This window comes from Hyalella azteca, unplaced genomic scaffold, assembly GCF_000764305.2.
Source record: "Hyalella azteca isolate HAZT.00-mixed unplaced genomic scaffold, Hazt_2.0.2 contig6751, whole genome shotgun sequence".
Classification (NCBI taxonomy): domain Eukaryota; kingdom Metazoa; phylum Arthropoda; class Malacostraca; order Amphipoda; family Hyalellidae; genus Hyalella; species Hyalella azteca.
In genome coordinates, this window is record NW_025936903.1 from 34,718 (window position 1) to 59,125 (window position 24,408).

The following is a 24,408-nucleotide window of genomic DNA, read 5'->3' on the forward strand; positions in this document are numbered from 1 at the left end:
TGGTCTACAAACATAGACCTGCATGGCAGTCATGCTTGGTCATGTAGGTCTGCAACATAGACCTGCATAGCGTCATGCTTGGTCATGTCGCGTCATGCCGACGCTGTATGTCATACGCGCTGTTCCCGAGTTCATTTCGTGCACGAATGAGCAGGTTTCCTACAGCCTCAGCAAGACTGATTCTCTGCCAACCTCGCAGGTTATTCGTTCACCGTGTCCTCCGTGTCTTTCTGGCAGGTTAACCGTCCCCCGTGTTCCCCTGGCAGGTTAACCGTACCCCGTGTTCCCCCGGCAGGTTAACTATTCCCCGTGTTCCCCTGGCAGGTTAACCGTCCCCCCCGTGTCCCCCAAGGACATATATTAATATCACTACCACTAGTTACCTAGGGCAGTGCTCAGTTCACGACTAGCCCAAACTAACGGTTCGAATTAAGGACTTCAAATTTTGGGTCTTCAGTAAACCTGACTCTTGAAGTATCAAAGTCTTTGAAGCGTTAAAGCGTCGGTGCGAATTCGTCTCCGATTTACGGTTTACCTTCAATAATCTTACCTATTTTTGTATAACAATAATCTCCGTTCTTTTTTATTATGGCTGACTTCTGCCCTTCAGCGTGTTCAAAAAATGCCATCCAAAATTAATGATTCTTGAATTTACTTTAATCTTAATATTTTTCTTTCTTCGTTCCCTAATGAGGCGTGTTTTTCCCCCAGAGGTTGCAGACACGTACGGCCCCAGGACAAGCCCACCCCTCGCCATGTGCCACAGCCCCGCCTCGGGGGGCGTGGGGGAACTCCACAGTGATTGCCGGGTGTCGGTGTCTCCGTGTATCACCCTAAATATACAGAAATATTAATAGAAAAGAATAATATAATAGAAAAGATACTTGACCTTTAACTTTAGTATAAACTATAACGAAATTTGAGCCAAAATGACTGGCGATGTTAGCCTAAAGTGACCAGCAACATTAAATGACCGATAAGATCATTCAACGTTGAAATGATGTGCGAATTCAAGTGATGTGTGAACCTATGTGATGTGAAGAATGATAATAACGGATAACATTGGCCTTGAGTAATGCAAGGTAAACATTCACGATGCAGATAACAAATGCAATCATCTGGACAATATGCATCAGCATCATCGTCTTCATTTGCATCCTCTGGGTCATCATTTGCTATGTGGGAGTGTGCAAGCTAAAAAAGAACAACAAGAACAAAATATTGCCGGTGTATGGGGTTAACGGGCACGGGGTAAATGGCTACGGGGTGAACGGGTACGGGTATAATAACGGGTACCTCAGCCCGTACACGGGGACGTCGCTGAAGAATCATCCCCACGGTGCGCTCAACTGGGGCTTAACCCATTCCAAATTCAACGGGCACGCTAATGGTTACCCCAATGGTTACCTCAATGGTTACCCCATCCGCCAGAGTAAGCATCCTGCGAGCGGTTACTCGTCGTCTCACAGCAACGGAGGTGAGTAAGACTTTTTTGTTTTCACGGTTGACGCGAAAGAAATTTCCTTGAAACTTGGTCGTTAATATAGAGACTCTATTTTTTTTAGTTACAGAGATTTCTATGCGTAATGTTTGGAGCATTTCTTTCGTCTGCCATAAAATAAAATTGTCATATTTTTGTTATTGTGAATCTTAAGATTAATTTTACTTTACGTATTATTGAAATCTCCATACGAAATTCATGTACCGTGTTTTTAATTGGTTCCCTAAAAATGAATCTTCACTTGTATTCTCTCACCTTCTCTCTTGTATTTCTCTGTGTGAATAATTAAAATGATTGTTAACTTCCCGATATCAACCCGACTATAAATTATGTGTGCCCAACGAAAACCATCCATCATCAACGGAGAAATGGACATAATTTTCGATAAGAAATGAATTTCTTTTCGTCCAGCTTGGTCAAAGTCAAAGAGATACATAGTAGTAGTAGTAGTAGCTAGTATTTATACGCAGACAAGCTTATAGGCAGCGTTGCACTTCAGACAAGCTGAAACTAGAGAGCTTGTGGAAGCCGTTAAATAGCATGTGGAAACTAGCTAAATATGTCATGGTCTCGAACGAACATCTTCCTTGAATTTGAAGCTTGCGCTACGAGGATAAATGAAAATGAACTTTCTCTAAAGTTTCAGCTTATTAAAGGCACCTTTTTTAAAGCATCTGCTGCATTCACAATATTTGACGTAGCAGAATGTTGCTGCCATTTAGCACCATGTGCAGCATTCACGATATTCATCACGGAAGAATCTTCCTGACATTCTGAATGGTGTGATGCGTACACGCTACTCCGTATCGCGTGCGGTACATCTCAGGTGTTTGCGTATTTTATATCGCAAACATTTCGATTTACAGATTTGCTAAAATTTAAATTTAATTTTTTTTCATTTTCAATTATTCAATAATAATAATGTGTATAATTCAATAATTCAATGCGTATTTTCAATTTAATTGTTCATTATACTTTATTCCGTGAAAAATACTATTGTTGCATAGTATATCGTGACTGAACTTGATCTCAATCTCCGCTCAACGCTGAGCGATATTTGCTGTGTGATTAAGACGCCGGAAGACAATGCTGCCTCAGCTTACAATGCCCCGTTTGGTGGGGAGTAGAAAATGTAACCCTCGTGGGTATTGAACTTGGGATTCCAGATGTGTTTATGTATTAAAAACTTTTTATGACATATTTTATCATCGATAATTTTCAGATGCTTCATGATTAGAAAATGATTTATTGTTAATGTTGCAACATCTTTAAAAACACTGCCTTCATTCACGCAAAGACTTGCATGAATGAGAAAACATTAAACTTTAGAGATTAAAACCGATTAGATCGATTTTAAAAAAATGTACTAAACATGTTTGTTTGCTAAACTGACTATTTGAAATTTTAAACAAATGTTTTACATGCTGAACCGATAAAACTAATCGCGGCAAGCGCTCTTACCTGTTCTGTGCGACCATCATGCTTGGGGATTTAAAGCAACATCAGTTAATAGTAACTACCAATATTTGTTGGCAGTTTCTAAATAAAAGGGAAAATATTCTTAGATTCTTAGAAACATCGCAAATTTGGTTATTAATTTTCGCAGCAATTAGCACACTTGCTCGACTGTCAACAGTTGTTATTTTGCGATCTATTGGGACCAATAGTCAGCTCTGCGACGTTCTCTAGTGTTGATGTGTCAGCTCTGTGACGGTACCAAGTGTCACTGTGTCAGCTCTGTGATGGTTCCAAATGTCACTGTGTCAGCTCTGTGACGGTTCCAAGTGTCACTGTGTCAGCTCTGTGACTTCCAAGTGTCACTGTGTCAGCACCGTGACAGTTTCAAGTGTCAGTATGTCAGCTGCAAGCAGGAATGTTACGCCACATATGTTGTCTCTAATTTGACCTCACACTCATTAACATTAATGAGACTCGACGAAAACTGACCGTGCTAACGAGCGAGTCACTCGTTTACGTTATGTAGACGACCATCCCGGAGATGTTATGTAGGATGCGACGACTTTAGTTTGTGTGTAACGAACGGCAAAAATGTGACTAACTTCGATGCACTTCAATAATTTCGTTAATGATGGGAGAGCAAAGTAAAATTTTTCTTACGTGCGAGTGGCTTTAATGACCTATTTTTGGTTCAGTTGTTGACGGTACCGTAACGTGGGTGGTTAATTTTTATTTGTTTGTTGAAGTGCATAATATTTGGAATGATATTTGACTGGTGTATAAAAATTCGGAAATTTTTTTGCACCTTCACTGTGCGGAACTACTGACTGTCTTTTGCTCGTTTGGACGGAGGCTGTTGGTATGTTGGTGCTAGATAAATTTTGGTTTGTAATTTGAAAGCTTTTATTTGAGCTGGTGCAAATGCAATTATAATACAATATTCGTATATGTTATGTGTAACATCCTCATTTATCGATTGATCTCACGCGATATTCTCTAACTTACACCAAATTATTCGCTTTTCTTAAATTTATGGACGATAACTATTTAGGGACGTTTTCCTTGCTGCGCTATTTAATTATAGGGACGTTTGCTTTGCTTGGCTATTTAATTATAGGGACGTTTGCCTTGCTTGGCTATTTAATTATAGGGACGTTTGCCTTGCTTGGCTATTTAATTATAGGGACGTTTGCTTTGCTTGGCTATTTAATTATAGGGACGTTTGCTTTATTTGGCTATTTCGAGGGACGTTTGCCTTGCTTGGCTATTTACTTATAGGGACGTTTGTTTGGCTATATTTACTTATAGGGACGTTTGTTTGGCTTGGCTATTTCTAGGGACGTTTGCTTTACATGTCCTCGTGGCGGCCGTCATGGCGCTTGTCGCTGATATCGCGACTCCGGACAGCGAGCAAGGACAAGGCCGGATTACCGGACCTGTGGACAGCGGTCATTTGCGTCCGCGGAAGTGGCCATCAAGACTTCATATGCAGCTTCCGATACATAATAGTTGGCGACTAAAGATTTTCGCTTAAGGATGCTATGTTTTGTACTGTTGGTCATTTAAAAACGGCGCTCGTCGAGGAAATTGGTTGAAAAATATGCAGATGTTGTTGATAAATTTGCGGACGCTTGCTCTCACGAGACGATGCTGATTTTCCCGACGATGCCGAAATTGCAAAGCGCCGAATTTCTTCATATCCTTAATTTTTCAGCTCTTGAATGTCTGAAGATTTTTTTCTAAAGGCAACAGGCTTAATGGAGGCCCAAAACATTAAGTTTATTGACTTAACTTTAAATATTCCTTTATTGCTCGTGATGCCAATACGGCATCGCGAGACCGCGCGCGATACCGATTACCACTCATGCCACTGCACGGCACAGTCATTATATATAAATATATATTATAACTCGTGTATATATACACGTGTCTCCTCGACGATTGAAGTCGCCGCGCAAAGCCCCGCGTCTTTATTTTTGCACCCATCAGGCGCGCTAGTCTGTCTTTACCAATCATCATTGGTAAAGACATCCTCGTCTCCGCCGCTGGATGTTAAACACTTCTGATCCCTGGGATCTATTGTCATACATTATGATAATCATAAGTTCCAGGCGTTATTTGAGTAAGGCGGTCCCTAACATCGTAGATGTACCTCAAATTACGCGTGCATTTTGCGTATAAAAGAGCCAGCTCCACTGACACGTTATTTGAAACGAATCATATGCTCATGAGTATCATTTCTTGGTGCTTTGAATGTAGCTTCCCATGAGCTGAGCTCTGACAAGTAGCGGTGCAAGCTACGACGCCGTGACCGCTCCGGTCAATTATCTACCGGTCTCCGGTCAATTGTCTACCGGTCTCCGGTCAATTGTCTACCGGTCTCCGGTCAATTGTTCGTCGGTCTCCGGCCAATTGTCTACCGGTTTCTCCTGCGTAAAGCGTACGAATGCGTGCGACGTTGGCGCAAATGGCGCGCGTCGTCCAAGATGGCAATTATGGACGCTGGGTTCCTGCAAGATTTGAGATGGTGTCAGATGTCGACGGGCTTTCCATTACTTCTTCTCTCTCCTGCGCCTGAAGTGCGTAGTTCATAGCTGCAATTATAAGAGTGCGATATCATTCATGTCGCTGTCGTGCATAATAAGTACCCAGTGAGTATATATTTATTTTTTGTTTTTACTCGGTTATTTTATTGCAGATTACTATAAGTTGTTGAGTGGATTAAATACTCCTAATGAAGATTAAGGGCTATTGCGCTTTCTTGCTTGAATATTTAATGCTTGCTTATATTTTTTACTATTTAAAATATTGCGGCAAGTATCAGCACTTGCATCACCGTTTAAATGAGGTAGTTCTTTTTCCGGCACAATATTTTAAGCCGGATTGCTTCATTGAAAAAATGTTGATAAATCTTTGACGAATCCGTCGAATTGATTTGGCCAACTTGTGAAGGTTCCAGCCTGGGGTCAAATCTTGTGGGAGTCAATCTCTGGATCTCTGGACGCTGATAGCACGATAACGTTCCTCGATAGAACCGCTCAAAGAAATGGCCCGTCTCAGCCCTGCACTTATATTTTTTTTAGTGTGGTGCGTGAGAAAGCTTTTGAAATGATACGGCAGACATCAGTCGTCGTGTTCCTCGCTCATCACTTCAGAGTAGAACAATTTGAGTTCAAGGTGAACTGCTCTCTTTCCCTTTTGTCTTCCATCTGACGGTAATCTCGGTGCCAGATCGTAAAATTTATCATGACGATTGATGTGCGCAACGCGTTACTGGAACAACATTGCACATGGCGAGTGCTTGGTCGACGAGCATATATACAAAGTAGTTTTGATCCAAAGTAGTTTCGATCGAAAGTAGTTTTAATCCAAAGTAGTTTTGATCCAAAGTAGTCGTGATCCAAAGTAGTTTTAATCCAAAGTAGTTTTGATCCAAAGTAGTCTTGATCCAAAGTAGTCTTGATCCAAAGTAGTTTCGATCTAAAGTAGTTTTAATCCAAAGTAGTTTTGATCTAAAGTAGTTTTGATCCAAAGTAGTTTTGATCCAAAGTAGTTTTGATCCAAAGTAATTTTGATCCAAAGTAGTTTCGATTAAAAGTAGTTTATCCAAAGAAGTTTTGATCCAAAGTAGTTTTGATCTAAAGTATTAAATTAATTATCAGTACACACATTTTGAGTATTACACAGTCTGACAGCGCTCTCAGGTGTACGTACATGTTTAGGTATTACGCTCACGTGTTGAGAAGTGGACGCGTACGTAATTAGTCGAGACGTTCGTACATCCGAAGCACTATACAGTATATGAAAGCATTTTGTACGCATCACAGAATTGTTATTATTCAGTGAAGTATAGATTTAAAGATAGAAATGATACTTTCTATTTATTGTAGACGTTATTGTGATGTGCTCGAATACTCTGCCTCTGACTGTAAAAAGTAATTTGAGTTAAAATTTCTTGTAAGATACTACCGTTCGATTTTGAGTTAAACGCGTCAAAAAGAAAAGCTAAAAGAGTTAAACAGCAAAAAAGGCCTTATTTCTGATATGCATTAATTTGATCCCGCAACGCTTGCAGGCGTTCAGTCGCTCAGTCGTGGCGCGCTTAAGCTAATTAAAGTTAACAACAGAACAATCTTCACAACAGAAGAATCAACAACGCTTCTGTGAAGTTTGTTCTGTTGTGCTGCCTGCGGTGTGTGGAGTGTAGGGTTGTGCTGCCTGCGGTGTGTGGAGTGCAGGGTTGTGCTGCCTGCGGTGTGTGGAGTGAGAAATGGGTGTCATCACGACAGCCTCTGGTTGTCAGGTGATGTGTCGTGCGACGATGAAATGGGTGTCATCACGAGAGCCTCTGGTTGATGGGTGATGTGTCGCGCGACGGGGAAATGGGTGTCATCACGACAGCCTCTGGTTGATGGGTGATGTGTTGTGCGACGGAGAAATGGGTGTCATCACGACAGCCTCTGGTTGATGGGTGATGTGTCGTGCGACGAAGAAATTGGTGTCATCACGACAGTCTTTGGTTGCTGGGTGATGTGTCGTGCGACGGGGAAATGGGTGTCATCACGACAGCCTCTGGTTGATGGGTGATGTGTTGTGCGACGGGGAAATGGGTGTCATCACGACAGTCTTTGGTTGTCGGTGATGTGTCGTGCGACGGGAAATGGGTGTCATCACGACAGCCTCTGGTTGTCGGGTGATGTGTCGGGCGACGGGGAAATGGGTGTCATCACGACTGCCTCTGGTTGATGGGTGATGTGTTGCACGACGAGGAAATGGTGTCATCACGATGACGTGTGGTTGATGGGTGACGTGTCGTGCAACGGGGAAATGGGTGTCATCACGACAGCCTCTGGTTGTCGGGTGATGTGTCGTGTGACGGGGAAATGGGTGTCATCACGACAGTCTTTGATTGATGGGCGATGTGTCGTGCGACGGGGAAATGGGTGTCATCACGACAGCCTCTGGTTGATGGGTGATTGTCGTGCAACGGGGAAATGGGTGTCATAACGACAGTCTTTGGTTGCTGGGTGATGTGTCGTGCGACGGGGAAATGGGTGTCATCGCGAGAGCCTCTGGTTGATGGGTGATGTGTCGTGCGACGGGGAAATGGGTGTCATCACGACAGTCTTTGGTTGCTGGGTGATGTGTCGTGCGACGGGGACAATGACTCGAAAGTGACTAGACTAGAAGTAACGCGGGCCAGTGACTCAAAAGTGACTTGAAGTGGCGCGGGCCAATGACTCGAAAGTGACTAGAAGTAACGCGGGCCAGTGACTCAAAAGTGACTTGAAGTGACGCGGGCTAGTGACTCAAAAGTGACTAGAAGTAACGCGGGCCTGTTACTAAAAAGTGACACGGCAGTGGCCTGAAGGGGACTCGGGCCAGTGACTCAAAAGTGACTTGAAGTGTGACGCGGGCCTGTGACTCAAAAGTGACTTGAAGTGACGCGGGCTAGTGACTCAAAAGTGACTAGAAGTAACGCGGGCCTGTTACTAAAAAGTGACACGGGTCAGTGACCCAAAAGGGGCTCGGGTCAGTGACTCAAAGGGATTCGGCCAGTGACTCAAAAGTGACTAGAAGTAACGCTGGCCTGTTGCTAAAAAGTGACTCGGGTCAGTGACTCAAAAGGGACTTGAAGTGTGACGCGGGTCTGTTACTTAAAAGTGACAAAAGCCATTGTGACTAAAAGGTGACACGAGTCAGTGACCCAAAAGTGACACGAGTCAGTGACTTAAAATGTTTCTTGGTTCAGTGACTCGCCTGGTATTGGTATTTAGGAAACTCTCTGCCATCCATGTTTCCCACCCGTGGTCGTTAAACTCCGGAATTGTTCTTGCATTTGAAGTCCGGTAATGAGTTACCGTCAGAATAGATGGAGTTGAATTTATCTCGTCAGTTGCAGTCTTGTCAGTTTAGGATCGCAGTTCGTCTAAAGAATTTGGTAGTGCGCTTAGTGTCCGTCAATAATTTCTATATGGATCTGTATTGATATTGATATCCTAAACTAATCAGGCGATCAAGAAGGGGCTTTTCCTGTCGATGTCTTTTAATGAAATTTGATTTGAATGTTACTGTTTTTAAATTTTTCTCAGCACCTTATTAATTATAAGATATAGTAGTGTGAGATCATTAAATCATTATATTAATTAATTTTTTCCTGTTCATGAAGTTATTTCTTAATTACTAAAAAAATTACAATTGTGACATTTTTGAAGCTCTATTCCATGAACGGAACCATCTCAAGCGCACTCGCAAAGGAATTCGCTAATTTCATGCCAGCGGTTCCGTGCGAGGCGCTTGGCTAAAACAAATTTGTCGAAAAGCTTTCTGACAAGTTCCGCCATAAGGTTGTAGCCTCCTCTATGGATCCTGCATGGGAGAATTACCTAATTAAGCTCTCAAGAGTATAAAGACGTCATTCAACGGCAAAACTGCACCAGTGAAAACCACCGTATTGTCCACCGTTCTCAAGATTGCGTGCATCTCACACCGATTTTTCAGTTTATTTCATCCTCGTGAAACAAAATGTTTCCGACACAAGTGAATACGTTGCATAAGTTGCCTCCTTCTATTGAGTTTCAATCATTTCCGATTTCAGTTTACACAAGTTTGTTGTTACCCATTTTTAAATGCATTTACGGTACACGGTTAAGCAAAGTTAACGCAGAGATAGGTTTGCTAGATCTTTTATGTTTTGGAAACAGTTTCGTTTGTGTGTCTGTAGCTCTCAAGGCTTTGTTTAGATCTTTTCGTTACAGAACAACGCTACTGACGACCTTACCGTTACGCTCGTGAAATTGAATTAACGAACGGTTTCGCTATTGCATCAGAACTCCTCATCCCTGGCCTACACAATGACACCACACTGTATAGTGCAATCCCATCTTATTTAATTGCGGCTATAGAACCTCAAAGAATATTTTTTTGTCATGACAGTTCTTTGTAAATGTAATGGAACAATTGATGGATTTAGTCCCACAGTGTGAAGCTTATTCCAGACTGTGGAACGTTCATTTATGCGGCTTCCATCGCGGCCTTGAGTCGTTTTTTTCAATTATTCGAATTTTTTATCGAAATTTCTATGATTTAAAAAAATATTTATAACATTCAATCGAGAGGTCTAGGTAGAATTCATGGATTATGTCTGGAAAGATTAGTATACTTTGGTTGTACTCTGATCTTGTCGTGAAGTTTCTAATGTATTCTTCATATGTACATATTATTCCGTACCGTAGTGGATGCCAGTATGTTACTTTGATCGAAAAGTATCGACTATCAGCAGAACTGGCTCGACTCTTGCAATGTTCACAGCTATTCTCATTCTCTGTAAGTATCCATCAATTTACCGCTTTACGTGTGACATTTCATGTATGAATATGTCCAGTTATTTCGTTCTTTGTATTTTCTATAGAAGTGTTATCTTGTTTTAGAATATTGCGTTCTTGTGGATCAAAGCTCTAAATGAGTTGCTTCGAGTTTGACTTACAACAGATCTCATATGAGCTCAAATCAAATATAAATTTAAATTTTACATTTTCCTGTATAAATTTTAAAATTAAAGGTTATTTGAACGACCTTTCATTGCTTTAGTCTGTAACGAAGATATCCAACATGCCCAGCATGCATGTGTTGTCTAGTCGTGGTGACGTTCGGATACGGATAGCTGGGCAGCTTTATTATAGCTCACTATAGAATGCCCCGTCGCGCTCCGGGCACTGGTTAATCGTAGTGCATTTGCCAACTGATATTCCAGTGATAGTGAAATATTAAATAGAATAAGTTATTAGTATAATTCACTTAACCCTTTTTAATTTCCTTGGTCCATGAATAAACTAATATTTTATACAAGTGTTTTAATGATTGTTGATTATTCTCCGTGATTCTGTCTGTATTACTTATAATTTTTCGTGTAATTATGTATGGTTTCCATAAATCTACACTGATTTGGTATTCCAAACAATAGTTGAAGGGATGTTTGATCAAGACAAGCCACCCGATCGCTGGTCACAAAAATATTTTTATATTCTTTCGCTGAAGCTCGTAGACGACCTCTCAAGGTGGCACCCTCAGGCAACGAACGTTTTATCGCCCCAAGCGATACCGAGTGACTTGTGTTGAAGTTTTAGCGTGCCTTCTCTGGTCTTTAACTTCAATGCATTTGTTATGCTTCCAGGCACTCTCTACGGCCGGATTCTACTTCGTGAATTTGTAAGGGGTGAATGTACTTTGAACTGAACTAATGAACGCGCTTGCATAATCGAATCATTATAATAAGCCACGAATGTGGCAAGGATTTATGGCATGATATATATTAAAAGCGTCGTGTGTTTTATGGGTCGTTTGTGATCTGCTGTGTATTTTGACTTTATATTTATAATAGCCTTAGTAGTAAAGTATTTGTGAAATCTTAAATTAAATGATTATTTTATGAGTAGTTGGCTTACATGTTTGATAATATTGTTGGTCAATTCTAAATCCCGATTCCCTTACCATGCAGTATATTCGAAAAATTCACATATCTTGACTATTAAATAATATATATGGTTTTAAAAAATCAAGACATACCCTTAACTGTCCACAGAAATTTTCTGGTTGTGTCTTCTCTCTTCATTTGAATTCTAAACATACATGCATACATGTCATCACCGATGAAGTTTCTACTATATTTGTTTACGATTCTAATCACGAGATGCGCTGGTTATAAAAGGATATTAGTATTCATATTATTCACCCCAGGAGGCCGACGTTTGTAATGAGAAAGCGTTCGAAAATATATTACCATGTATCCAAATGGGTTCTGTTCAATATTGTTGACCGTAATGGGTTACCTATCATAATTAAAAATTTAAAGCAAAGAATAGTCTACAAAAATTCATATATTTATAGAAAAAGTTCGATTATTTTCTATAAAGATATGAATTTTTGTGGACTATTCCTTTCTTTTAAGTTTTTAGTTAACTTGCGATTTAAGCAAATAAGTGACATCAATTCTTTAATACCTATCATAATGATGAGAATGAGTAAGCGTCAGAAATAGAAGAATATTAATTTCAGAAGTTTCCGAAAAGTGAGTAGTACGAGTAAACTGGAAAGTAAGAAAGAAAGTAAGCTCCGGGCACAGCGGTCCCTCGAGCATAACGGTGCACACACACTTCCTGCTCATTAATGTGACGCGATCAGAAAGTGAAAGTTATTCCTTATACCAAACCCACGACGACATCTCCTGTATAAATGCTTCGATGTCATGCTTCTGCTGGTATTTTCTCTTATTTATTTGATGTGATTTTATTCAATCAATCGATTCAAAAATTTTGAAGGAGACTTCACTTCTCAGAAATTTTGTATTTATTTTTTTCACGTAAAGAAATTAACTTTATGAAGTGAACTTCATATTCAATTTAATTTAAACAAGTTGGATTAGGCTTGAATGAAAATGCAAGATTTTTACTGAGGAAATTTAATTCTACGAGTGAATCTCCACGAGCTGCCGGTAGGGTCCTCTGAATCGGGAGCAAAAGTTTCACCTCTAACGCATTCCCAATAATGTTCAATAATCTTTGATACTAATTGTATTTATCATTGAAATATATGAAATGTTATGAAGTGAAAAAAGTGCACTATAAATCACGCTCCTGACCGAGAGGCGCTTTTGAATCCTTAAATAAAACCTTCTGGAACGACCTGAAATCTAACCGTGAAATTGATGTCTGTCTACTAATTCTAGGTAACGGGTTCTTCAATATTTCGGCTATAAATTTCAATTGTGACTTCGAAAAAGCAAGAGAAATATGCATGATATCACTAAAACCTCACACACAAAACAGTTTACGCTACATCCGGTTGGTTCGCAAGTTGTCCAAATTATACCCGATAGGAGATCAGGCTTACATTACACAAATTAAACTTGTTCGTTTCATAGAAATATAAGCAATGCCAGGTTTGCCTTTGACCGACTGGACATCAGGTTCGTGGAACTATTATCTGAATTTGGAAGGATTACCCACGAACATATCGTACATTTTGGAGGCTGTGCGAATATTTATAACACTATTTTTGTTAACAATGGTCAATAAATCAAGCAAATAATGGCAAATCTGCACCACGAATATCTATATGCAAAATCAGAGACGCTCAGTGTTGGCGTTGGGACCATGTCATCTGCACTTAATTTTTACCACACCGCTTACTAAGCTGGCTGTGTTTACCACACCGTTTACTAAGCTGGCTGCGTTTACCTCACCGTTTATTAAACCGGCTATGTTTACCACACCGTTTACTAAACTGGCTGTGTTTACCACACCGTTTACTAAACTGGCTGTGTTTACCACACCGTTTACTAAACTGGCTGTGTTTACCACACCGTTTACTAAACTGGCTGTGTTTACCACACCGTTTACTAAACTGGCTGTGTTTACCACACCGTTTACTAAACTGGCTGTGTTTACCACACCGTTTACTAAACTGGCTGTGTTTACCACACCGTTTACTAAACTGGATGTGTTTACCACACCGTGATGTTGTCACGCCACCGATCGCCCGTTATGCCACGCCGCTGTGCTCGCTGGCCACGCATCGTGCGCGCGATGCTGACGCGCGCATACTTTGCACTGCGCGACACGCATCGCTCGTGCGCGGCGACTGTACCGTGCGCGGCGACGAGTGTTGTGGCGACGATCGATTCCATTTATTGGCATGAATAAAACGCGTATATTTTTCATAAAATTTTCCTCGTGATATTATTCCACTGAAAGAGAAATTCGGCTTTTTTGCTACCATCATCGTCAAATTATTACTATACTCGTGCTTCAACGAATATATTAGAAGATACAATTTTTCCAATTTTCCTCCAAGTCTTTTACCCGCGGGCTGATTACACATAACTTAATAAATTTTGATATTATTTCCGTTACCACTGCTACTGCGCCACGTTTCATTCACTCGCTGCTGTTGCGACAGTTATTATGTTTTATCGTAGATTTATTCAGGTTATTAGAAGTTTTCGATTGTCAGGAACGAAATTAACCTCTGCTGTCACGAGGTTATCTGTATCACAGGAGAGAGCTTTGTCTGCCCGCTTTGTGGCTTAAGAAGTTTCTACTTAAGAGGACGCGTCGAATTAATCAAATTAAGGCAAGAAATTACGCGTGGCAAAGTTTAGGCTCAGTACGTATATTCCAAACAAAATTTTGAGGCGTATCAGCTTCTGATTCTGGTAATCAGAACCTGACCCTAATAAAATTTACAGACGCGGCAGCCTCTGATTTGGATTACCAGAAGCTGGGGCGACTCTAAATTTTGTTAGGGGAGGTTGTACTGAATTTTGATTGCAGGGCTGAAAAACCGACCCTTTATTTTATGTCATCATATTCTCATATTCCGCCTTATATGTATTTGGTATTATATTATTACATTTCTTATAATTTTATTAAAACTTTTCTTCTACAAATAACTGATAAATGACAATTGCTGGAATTGATTCTTCAATTTTGCTGAACCAAATTCTTGATTAAAATTAGTTTCCAATTCTTCATTCCTTAATCATCCATTGTATTAAATTACTATGCAGTTAGCCAAGAGCATCTTTATTTATGACGAATCACCATTGAGGAATCATTATTATATAATTAACATAACAAACTTGTTTAGAATATTCATGAACACATTTTGTGCATAAATCTCCAAGTCAAGAATGCGAGAGAAAAATTCAAAATTAAAAAAACTATAATTAAATGCAGACCGGGAACCATGTGATATGAGCGCTAATGGCCAGCAATAGACCGGCCGACCAGTTACCACTCTAAAATTTATATATAACATATAGGTATTACACAATGAATATTATTATTCGGTAAATAAGCTGTTATATGAATTTATTATCTAGCTCCCTCCATTGTAGAGCTTATGACAATCATAATTCAGTTGTAGACGTAATTGCTCAATTCAAGAGCACTATAATGAGGCTGCATCCAATTAAGTTAGTGGTCGTTGTGGCTGCTGGGTTTACTTATAGCCATTAAGGGCTAATTAGCAGGCCGGGTGTAATGGCTGATTTATTTATTGGTCAAGCCAGGCATTGTCATCAGGTGTAATCTATTCACCCGGTGTGAGGTGTGATCTAGTCACCTGGTGTCAGGTGATCTAGTCACCTGGTGTCAGGTGTGATCTAGTCACCTGACGTCAGGTGTGATCTAGTCACCTGGTGTCAGGTGTAATCAAGGCACCTGGTGTCAGGTGTGATCTAGTCACCTGGTGTCAGGTGTGATCTAGTCACCTGGTGTCAGGTGAAATCTAGTCACCTGGTATCAGGTGATCTAGTCACCTGGTGTCAGGTGATCTAGTCACCTGGTGTCAGGTGTGATCTAGTCACCTGGTGTCAGGTGTGATCTAGTCACCTGATGTCAAGTGTTATCTAGTCACCTGGTGTCGGGTGTGATTTAGTCACCTTACCTTTATCACTCTGCAAGTCACCACCCAGAAGTGCAAGTCATTCCTTTAGCTTCCCCCAGTCTCTCGTCTGCTCCATTGATCTTCTGAATCTTGTTCCTCATTGAGTAATTGACGCGCTTTGTTCACTAATTGCTTGATGAGCGATCAGAATTTTATCTCCTGAGCGTATGTGAGAATTGCTTTGTAAATACTTCGCATTATTTAATTTATCGCTGGAAGAATCGCGGAAACTGGATCATGGTTAATGTTTGAATTTGCCTTGGATTATTGGAATTACATTTCAATATTTAATTATTCTCTTCGGTCTTTAGCTTATCTCAAGGTGCCACAATGGATAATCATAACGGAAATTTTTATACAGAATTACAAGCAAATTTCTGGAGTCATTCAAACTTTCATTACAAGATAAACAAATCGTTCTTTTATTTCGTTATTTTGTTTAGAGTTTTGCAGTAATTCCGCGGGAAAAAGAATGATTAAAAGTAGTTCCATTCTAGTTACAATAATGTTTATTAATCCATTTCATTGTTTAAAGAAATGCTCGGAAAAGTGACACTAAAAATCTATTCTCCAGACGGCTATAATGATGGATGTTTCTTGTAGGTCGTGCTGTTGAAAGCAGTAGCTGCATGTTGATACTGTCCATATTGGTTTAAAATGTCGCCGCATGTAATGCAGCGCTAAAGGCGCACTTTAGATAAAGCCTGTTTGTGTCAATTGATATTTAAATCTTTAAATATCATTCCAGTGATAATGTGAGGGAAGATGACTCCGTTGCGATGGTAAAATTTGATGGATAAGCTAAAAGTCTTCTAGAATGAAATAGAACACAAATATACAAAATTTTCGCTTATCTGCAATACGCAAGCCCAGCATTATTTCGTTGCGTAGTGCAATGATGTATGTTTTGCATAAGACCGTGAGAGTCAGTCTGTGAACGTTTGTATCAAACATCAGTTGAAACCAACTGAAAAATGCATGGAAATGAACGTATACGATCACATAATTGTATTTCTTCTTTTCAGATTCAACGCGGAATTTTTTTCAGCTATTTACTTGTAAAATTCAAGACGATGTATATCATTTCTACATTCACCTTATTTTGCAATCCATTCAACGATTCCCGAACACTGTACGCGTACAAATATCTTGGTCATATGAACAATGCTTTTTACAATTCCGGAGACGGTTTCTCTTTCTAATCTCTTCGGCCATGATTAATTTACTATTCTTAATTTAAAACTTGCAGCCAGCTTTATAAAAGGGATCAGTTCTCCTTTGTTCTCTTGTCAGCTAAGAAAGTTTGAACTTCCGGGCCATTGTCCTCCACAAAAGACGCGATAAGACGCGTGCTTCTATAAGACGATAAGACGCGTGATTAATGTTAACATTTACGGTGACGCTAACAGTGACGCTTCTTTTGGATCAAAATATCTTGATCTGATGTCATAGCATCATTATTGGGAATAGATGTTTGATCACAAATTGCTTTAAGTATGAGTGAATCGAGAAAAGACATTGTTATCGATAGATCAAATGTTCTTCGAAGAAACTATAATTCAACGTGCATCATCACCATGTATGTGATTCATTTGTACACTTCGCGGTCATTTCATCATAAATTACAGAATTTGATTAGAAAAATCCTAGCACAGCTTGCACGGAAGAAGCACCGTGACCGTGCTGACAGTTCGTAGTTCTGCCGTTCTGATGTTAAAATATCTAATTGTTTTCTTGTTACAAAAAAGGCAAGACTTCGGCTTAACGGCTCCACTCGTGCAGACGACACTACGAAAGCTGTGATATAGAGACGAGTTCACGGCAAAAAATCTCTGATGGTGGTCGAGGTGAGACGAGATCGGCGATGGCGGCGGTGCTGTAAGAGTGATCTCTTTAACGTCGCGAGCGAAGGTCTTTTTATTTATTTATTTATTTTATTAATAAATAAATTATTATATTATATTAATATTAATTATTTATTAATTTACTTATTAATTTATTTGTTTATTTATTTATGCAATTTGTTGAATAAGCTGTCATTTGAGTTGGATTGTTGGTTGAATGCAAACATTTGAGTGAACTTGGCGCCATTAATGAAAATTTATGAAGCTTAAGTGATTAAAATACTTCAATTGATCGTCACCGCAATATACTATTTATTGCATCACTTCTTGCAGTCGCAACTGACTCTAAATATCCCGACAACTTTAACCACCCATAACAATGAGGATAATTTTTTCAACATCCACGAGGATGACAATTAAGTTATATTTAATGGCTACATATGCACGCAGACTCGCCGACCGCTAAGATTTGCTTGTAGGCTACCACTTGAGCCGCAGGAATGCTGAACCGAGAGATGGCTACAAAGATGGCCGGACGGCGGCTTAAGTAAACAGCGTTAACGGACTGTCACGGCAGCTTGCACTGCTCGCTGGCCCTGTTGACACACATCCCGGCAACCTGTGTTGACGTCACTCAGATCTGTCATGTAGTTTTGCAGGCGAGTGAAGCTAATTATTTGCAGTCCGTGACAGTGAGGTGAAATTATGCATGCCGAGTAAACTTATGATTACCCTAATAAAATGTGACACATTGCTCATTAACCTATAAGACGATGTGGTACATCGGCTGTGTTCACGGTTATGAAGCTTGTGTTCATGGTTATAATTCTCTCACTCATTGCTTAAAACGATGATAACTTTTTCAGAAACTAGGGTTACGGGAGAGCTTCCACATATATTGACTATCCGCCATATTTGCACGCGATAGTGAAAGTTGTATTAAAACTGATACAGCCTGAGATGCAAATTTCAAGGTTTATTTGAATAGGTAAAAATTAAGCCCATCAGCTGGCCTTCTCACAAAAATAATAAACTTAACAAAAGCAACGGAGCAAACTCAATTGTAGAATATGCAGCATTAATCCCAGCAACACGGGAAAAAATGTAAAAATGGAAAGAATTTATATCCCAGCCAATGCTGTTGAGCCAGTTCATGCCTAGTATTATCGCAGCACTTTATAGCAGCACTTTAAATAGGGCAACCTTTCCGAACTATCAGACAATACGCTTACTCGACACTCAGAAAGAAATCGAGAGAGGTACCATGGTGGCAATCAACCAATAGACATGAAAAACGGGTACCTGAGGTAAGAAAATGAATGGTCTTTCAAATAAAATTCGCGATACGGATTCTCGGCCACTACTGTGACGCTCATCAATAAAAAAAACTGGAGTGAACGTAGCTCATTCGGCTCGTCGCTAGCGTGAACCTGGTAATCAAAATACGGACGAATAGCTTTAAAACTTTTCCGGATATTTTGAACTAAACTCACAGTCTAAAATAACAGGTAACATTAAATGGCAGGAACAAAATTAAGTATGAATGCCATTAAAAATATGCATGGCTTCTCCCAAGTATATACATACATTGATTAATATTTTGATGCGTTGTTCATATAAATATCTTCATGAACTAATGCCCGGTTGAATTTAGGTATCGATAACTAGTTTATCAATACCAGGCACACGACACCGACATTCCTGATGCACCAAGTAATTTCAGGCTCATGACACCGACTGACTGAGTGTCATTCATTGCCTACACCGAAGGATTTTCAATAAGAAAAAATTTCAGGTAAACTGGCACCAGTTTGGTCATCAGCCTGCCGGCAGCGCGAGGTTGCTCCGGCTTGCCAGGCGGTGTTTGTTTTAGCCGCGGCTCTAATCCAGGACTCCGCGGCACCTTGAACGAAAAATTTACCCCTTAACTTGACGATTCTGCTTCCCTAAAAAGAAGAATATTATTTTTTTTATAGAATATTATTATTAGAAGAATATTATTATTATTAGGCACTTTGTTTAACGAAAGATTTGCCCCTTTATTTTGACGATTTTTCTTCCCTAGAAAGGAGAATATTGCTATATATAGAATATTATTATTAGAAGAATATTATTATTATTATTATTTAGAATCCTTGATTTTCTCCGTCATCATTATTAGCATCGAGAAGCATATTCCCTGAGTTAAATCGCATGTTTCGTTGGAAATATCTAGAAATATTTTTATTTTAATTCTTTTTGTCTTTGTGCTATTGTATTTTTACGATACTTTGGGTTGGTGTCAATCCTAAATTTTTGTATTATTCCGGTTTTTATATAATATCTGTTGTTATATTTTGATTTCTTATATTTTTTCTCATAATTGAAAATCACGTGTCAATAAAAATATGAACGAAAAACATTCAGGTTGATGCCGTTATTTCTGAAGCGCCAGATCTGTTTCTTTGTTTTCGGTCAGCAGAGCAGTTCCGTTGGCCGGCCGTTGCTGTTGCCGTTTTAATTGATATGCTCGCGCCTGCCCGTGAACCTGGACCTGACCGGCGCCCATGCTAATTCCTGGATGTATCGTCCGCTATTTTATGCAAAAATATGAGCATCAGTTTTTAGTTATTTCTTCGTATGTACGGAAAGACGAGAATTTAATACAAGACATTTATATACGTACTAATTCATGTAATATGCATTAGTACGAAGTTCTGCTGCATAATTACAGATGCATTAGTAATGCATCTGTAAAGTTCTACGTCAGTATGACTTCTTGGAATGTAACGTTACAAACTGATAGTTAGTACTCTCTGGATACGATAATGTCTTTGAAGATAATGTCTTTGAAAGCAACCCGGTGGAAGTCGAGTAGCTATTTCAATCTTTCGTCAGTCGTTAAAAGATCCGGTCAAATGACACGATTTTAGATCTTCTGTGAACAAGGCACGAAAAGGAAAAGAATCGGCGACAGGCCACATCAGGCCTACACTGCAGCGCCGAGATCACTATGTTATGTTAAGAAGACATTTCGTAGCTTTTTTGAAAACATTGAAGCGTCTGTATGAGTTGCTTTCATAATTTATTTTGTGCATGATCGATATAATACAATTAAAACGGCGATGAAGTCTTAAAGTGAATACTATATGAAAGCCCAACAGGTAAAATATTGAGATTAAAATCAACATAATTGAGAGAGGTAAAAACGATTGGGCAAATTTGGCTGCGTGTGTTGTTTGTTTGCAGCTGAAATATTTAAATACGTTGCACTGGAACAAATAGACAGAAGAAACCCGCTTCAAATAATTCCTTTTTGTTAGTTGCTCATCAGAATGAAAATAATTTATGACTCCCTGCACTATTCATTTGTTCAGCACAAGCAATTTTTTAGATTTATTTGACACGGAGACTAAAAATGTCATCGGAAAAGTGTTGATTTCATTTTTCTTTTGTTATGTGCATTGAATAATTGGTTTTTAAGTTCTGCCGCATCTGTCAAAAGCAAAACAATATCTTTAGTAATGACAGCTTATAAGTAAATTGAGCTTCAATTGTTGTATGACTTCGGAGCTCCACAGATAGCCCATTTTTTCGAAAAAATTTCGTTACAGAAAATATAAGTTTCATTGCTTGGAATCAGAACGATCATTTTGTCTTATTTACGTACGATTAACATGTTGAAACTATTCAACTCCGTCAATCTCACGAATTTTATTTAATTTGGAACTAATGTATGATTCATCACAATTGGAGGATGCGTTCTTGCATAATACGACGGATATAGGTCACTTTTTACATTATTTTTTGCCTGATTCCAGCTAAAGGATTCGCTTATCTATGTGTGTCGGTGAGAAGAAAATGAACCACATTTATCCTTCGTACGGAACTCTGAAGTGAGAAGTTTTGCGGGCTGCAGCTGATTGCATTTCCGCTCCCAGCTAAACGCTCATAATTTTCTCTCATAAGACTGACATTTTTGGAGATGCCAGTCTTGATGAACTACGTTTTTCTTGCCATACATTGCAATAAATGAGGTTGATTTCCCTATGAAAATAATGGATTTCGTTATTGTATTATATGAGCATTCTGCACCTAGCAACTAGACTGACTACCAGTACGTTATACGTACAGTGCCAAGCAGAGCGAGAAATATCGAGAATCCCATCTCACATTTATTCACACAACAATTATTTCACAAAATTACGTTTATTACGATTGTTACCAATTATGCATTTAACGTATGTTTGTATTCATATTTTGTTCTGTAAATCATTCCCGTTTAGATGTGTATGTTTTAATGTGATGTTTCAAACTGAATTTTATTGCGCTCGTCTCTATTCAGCGTGATTACCTATTGATGAGACATATTAATGCTAGGTTACTCAGTATACTATAGCATGAAATTCAATAGACACCTCACTGTGCTGGAGACCTTATAATAATTGATTTTGTATCGAAATTTGTTCGCGCTTCGTGTGGCGAGATAAATGTTTGCTCAAACATGGCGACAAATCCGAAGCCACGATCTTTCCGCGCCGAAACTTACGATGATAGCGAAGTGCTGATGAGAAAGCAGATACTCCAATGCAGAATCATGATCACAACGTCGACTTTCCATGGTGTTGTCGCACACTCTTGATTCTTATTCATTTTTCAATCATTGATCGTTCATCACTAACAATCTTCCGTGACTGGACACGGAAAATTGTTCGAAATGTTCGGTGAACTGTGATTTTTAACCTCGTTTTCTTAATAACAAAGTTTCGTGCCGACGGCATTTTTGTAGAAATGGAAGCCATGCGGTCACCACTTCAAAATTATTATTATTTAAAATCATGTGCTTTTATAAGTTTATTTGAATAAAATTTATTTAAGTTTATTATTAATATTAATAATAATAACTAAATATAAAATTAGTTATAAGTTTATTTGAATTTGGAAAGCCGTACTATAAACCTGATCAACTGGATTTTGAGTTGTTCTCAATTTCTTTGAATTATGATCAATTCATATGCGGTGCCATTAACAGATGTGGTTTGATATCGATTTTATTTGAAAATTGCATATGAATAAATATTTATAAAAATATATCTGATTTTGTCTTAATTATCATGCCTCGAGACTGCAATGCAGGGCGACGTAATTCAAATTGTATATTAATTCTATGAATCAATGGGTACCACCGTGCATTGTTGTTAAAAACTGGAGCCAATATTTGGATTAAAATCCTTCATGACTCCATATTTGTTTTTAATTCCGCAAAGCATCTCAGTTGTGGTCGCTTGATGGCCGCCGATAATACGACCGCAGTTCCCAACCTATGGCTGCCGGTAATACGACCGCAGTTCCCAACCTTTGGCCGCCGGTAATACGGCCGCAGTGCCCAATCTATGGCCGCCGGTAATACGGCCGCAGTGCCCAACCTATGGCCGCCGGTAATACGACCGCAGTTCCCAACCTTTGGCCGCCGGTAATACGGCCGCAGTTCCCAACCTATGGCCGCCGGTAATACGGCCGCAGTTCCCAACCTTTGGCAGCCGGTAATACGGCCGCAGTTCCCAACCTATGGACGCCGGTAATACGGCCGCAGTTCCCAACCTATGGACGCCGGTAATACGGCCGCAGTTCCCAACCTATGGACGCCGGTAATACGTCCGCAGTTCCCAACCTATGGCCGCCGGTAATACGGCCGCAGTTCCTAACATATGGCCGCCGGTAATACGGCCGCCCAACCTATGGCCGGCGGTAATACGGCCATCCCAACCTATGGCCGGGGACACTGCAGCGCGGCGTCTCCTAGCTACGCATGGGGCGTGGGGAGAAAGTCGTGAGGCTGGGGCCCCTCCCCCCCCCCAACAGGAAGACGTCATTAGGCATCTCAGCGCGCGGGCTGCGGTCCCGAAATTCGGGTTACCGGGTCACGGGCTAACACCCCCCGGCCCTGTCCTGGGCATCGCCGTTCCCGAGGAGCAACAGATGAAACATTAAATTCTCTGTTGTTTATGATGTTTTAAATTGTAAACAAATTTTCACGGAGAAAAATCTATGGTCTAATGAGCTTTCTAAAAGTATTAGTCACAAGCAAGAGGTTGAACATAGTAATTGAGCAATGAACGTAATTTATTCAAAATGTCATGCATGTCCCCATCACCTTATCCCAATGCATCAGCGATTCTCTAATAAATTAATGACATTTTTTTCCAATGGGCAACATTACGAATGGCGATTAATTTTCTCGCATCTGAACCTACCAAGAAAAAGTTATTAGCTTTAGTAAAACCACTGAAACCTAGCATAAACCGCCTCTGGTAGGGCCGAGAATAATAACTGCTCCTCGAAGCAAACAGTCTTCTGATGATCTGAAAAATTTAGCTTAATTGGTTAAGCATTGGCAGTAAATGACGTCATAGTACAATCTGAAAAAATACTTAGGTGGTCGTAATTGTTAAGATGATCGTAAATTAGACTAACTTGTAAAAAATTAAGTTTTGCTCATCCAAAAAATGAGATGTGTTCATATTTTTTTTATATCTCGGCAATTTTTTTAACATCCTCCGTGATCATGGAAATTAGGCTCAACCTAACATGTAAAATATTTTTACTTCGTTTATCATGCCGCTAGCGCGCGCAATCGGCGGCACAGAGCGTCGGCATACGACAGCAAACCTTTCGGCCTTCATGAAGTGCGTAGAGGGAAATAATTTTTTTATGACCGTATATTCAACAGGCGAAGATATGGCTTTTCCCATACTTGAAATAGCATGTTGAAAATATTTAGCCGAGCCGCTGGCACTCGATGGGCCAGCTGTCAAGTGTGCAGCGCTGACTGAAATATGCGCGAGGTTCAGAGAAACGTTGTGGCTTATGAAGCGCCTCCTGAAAGGCAGGGACATTAAAATTTTCGAAAGCCAGCGCTAGTGTGAAGTAAAATGCACGTGCATGTATCCTGCAAGCCGGCCCTGATGTGCAGCAGAGCGCAGGGCTCTTATCCGTAGATCTCGGTTGCTGTTTTTGTGGCTGGGCCTTTCTTCGTTCTGTGGCAGGCAGGTTGTCATAAACTTCTAACTGCGTATATTATTTTGTAAGAAAGCGTGAAAATCCTAACAAATAAATTCTTCATAAAACAGCTCATTAAACACAAATATTAATGAACACCTCATGGAAAGAATTTCTCTG

At 39.8% G+C, this 24,408-nt stretch overlaps 1 protein-coding gene across 1 annotated transcript in view; it reads left to right on the top strand.

The window, feature by feature from the left end:
* Window positions 1-980: 980 nt before the first annotated feature.
* Window positions 981-24,408, top strand: part of LOC108666628 (calpain-9) — a 123,452-nt gene continuing 100,024 nt past the window's right edge. Inside the window, exon 1 of the mRNA XM_047880987.1 lies at window positions 981-1,477. Within this exon, the coding sequence (XP_047736943.1) occupies window positions 1,096-1,477 (382 nt within the window). The 5' untranslated portion in view covers window positions 981-1,095. The remainder of the gene's footprint in view (window positions 1,478-24,408) is intronic.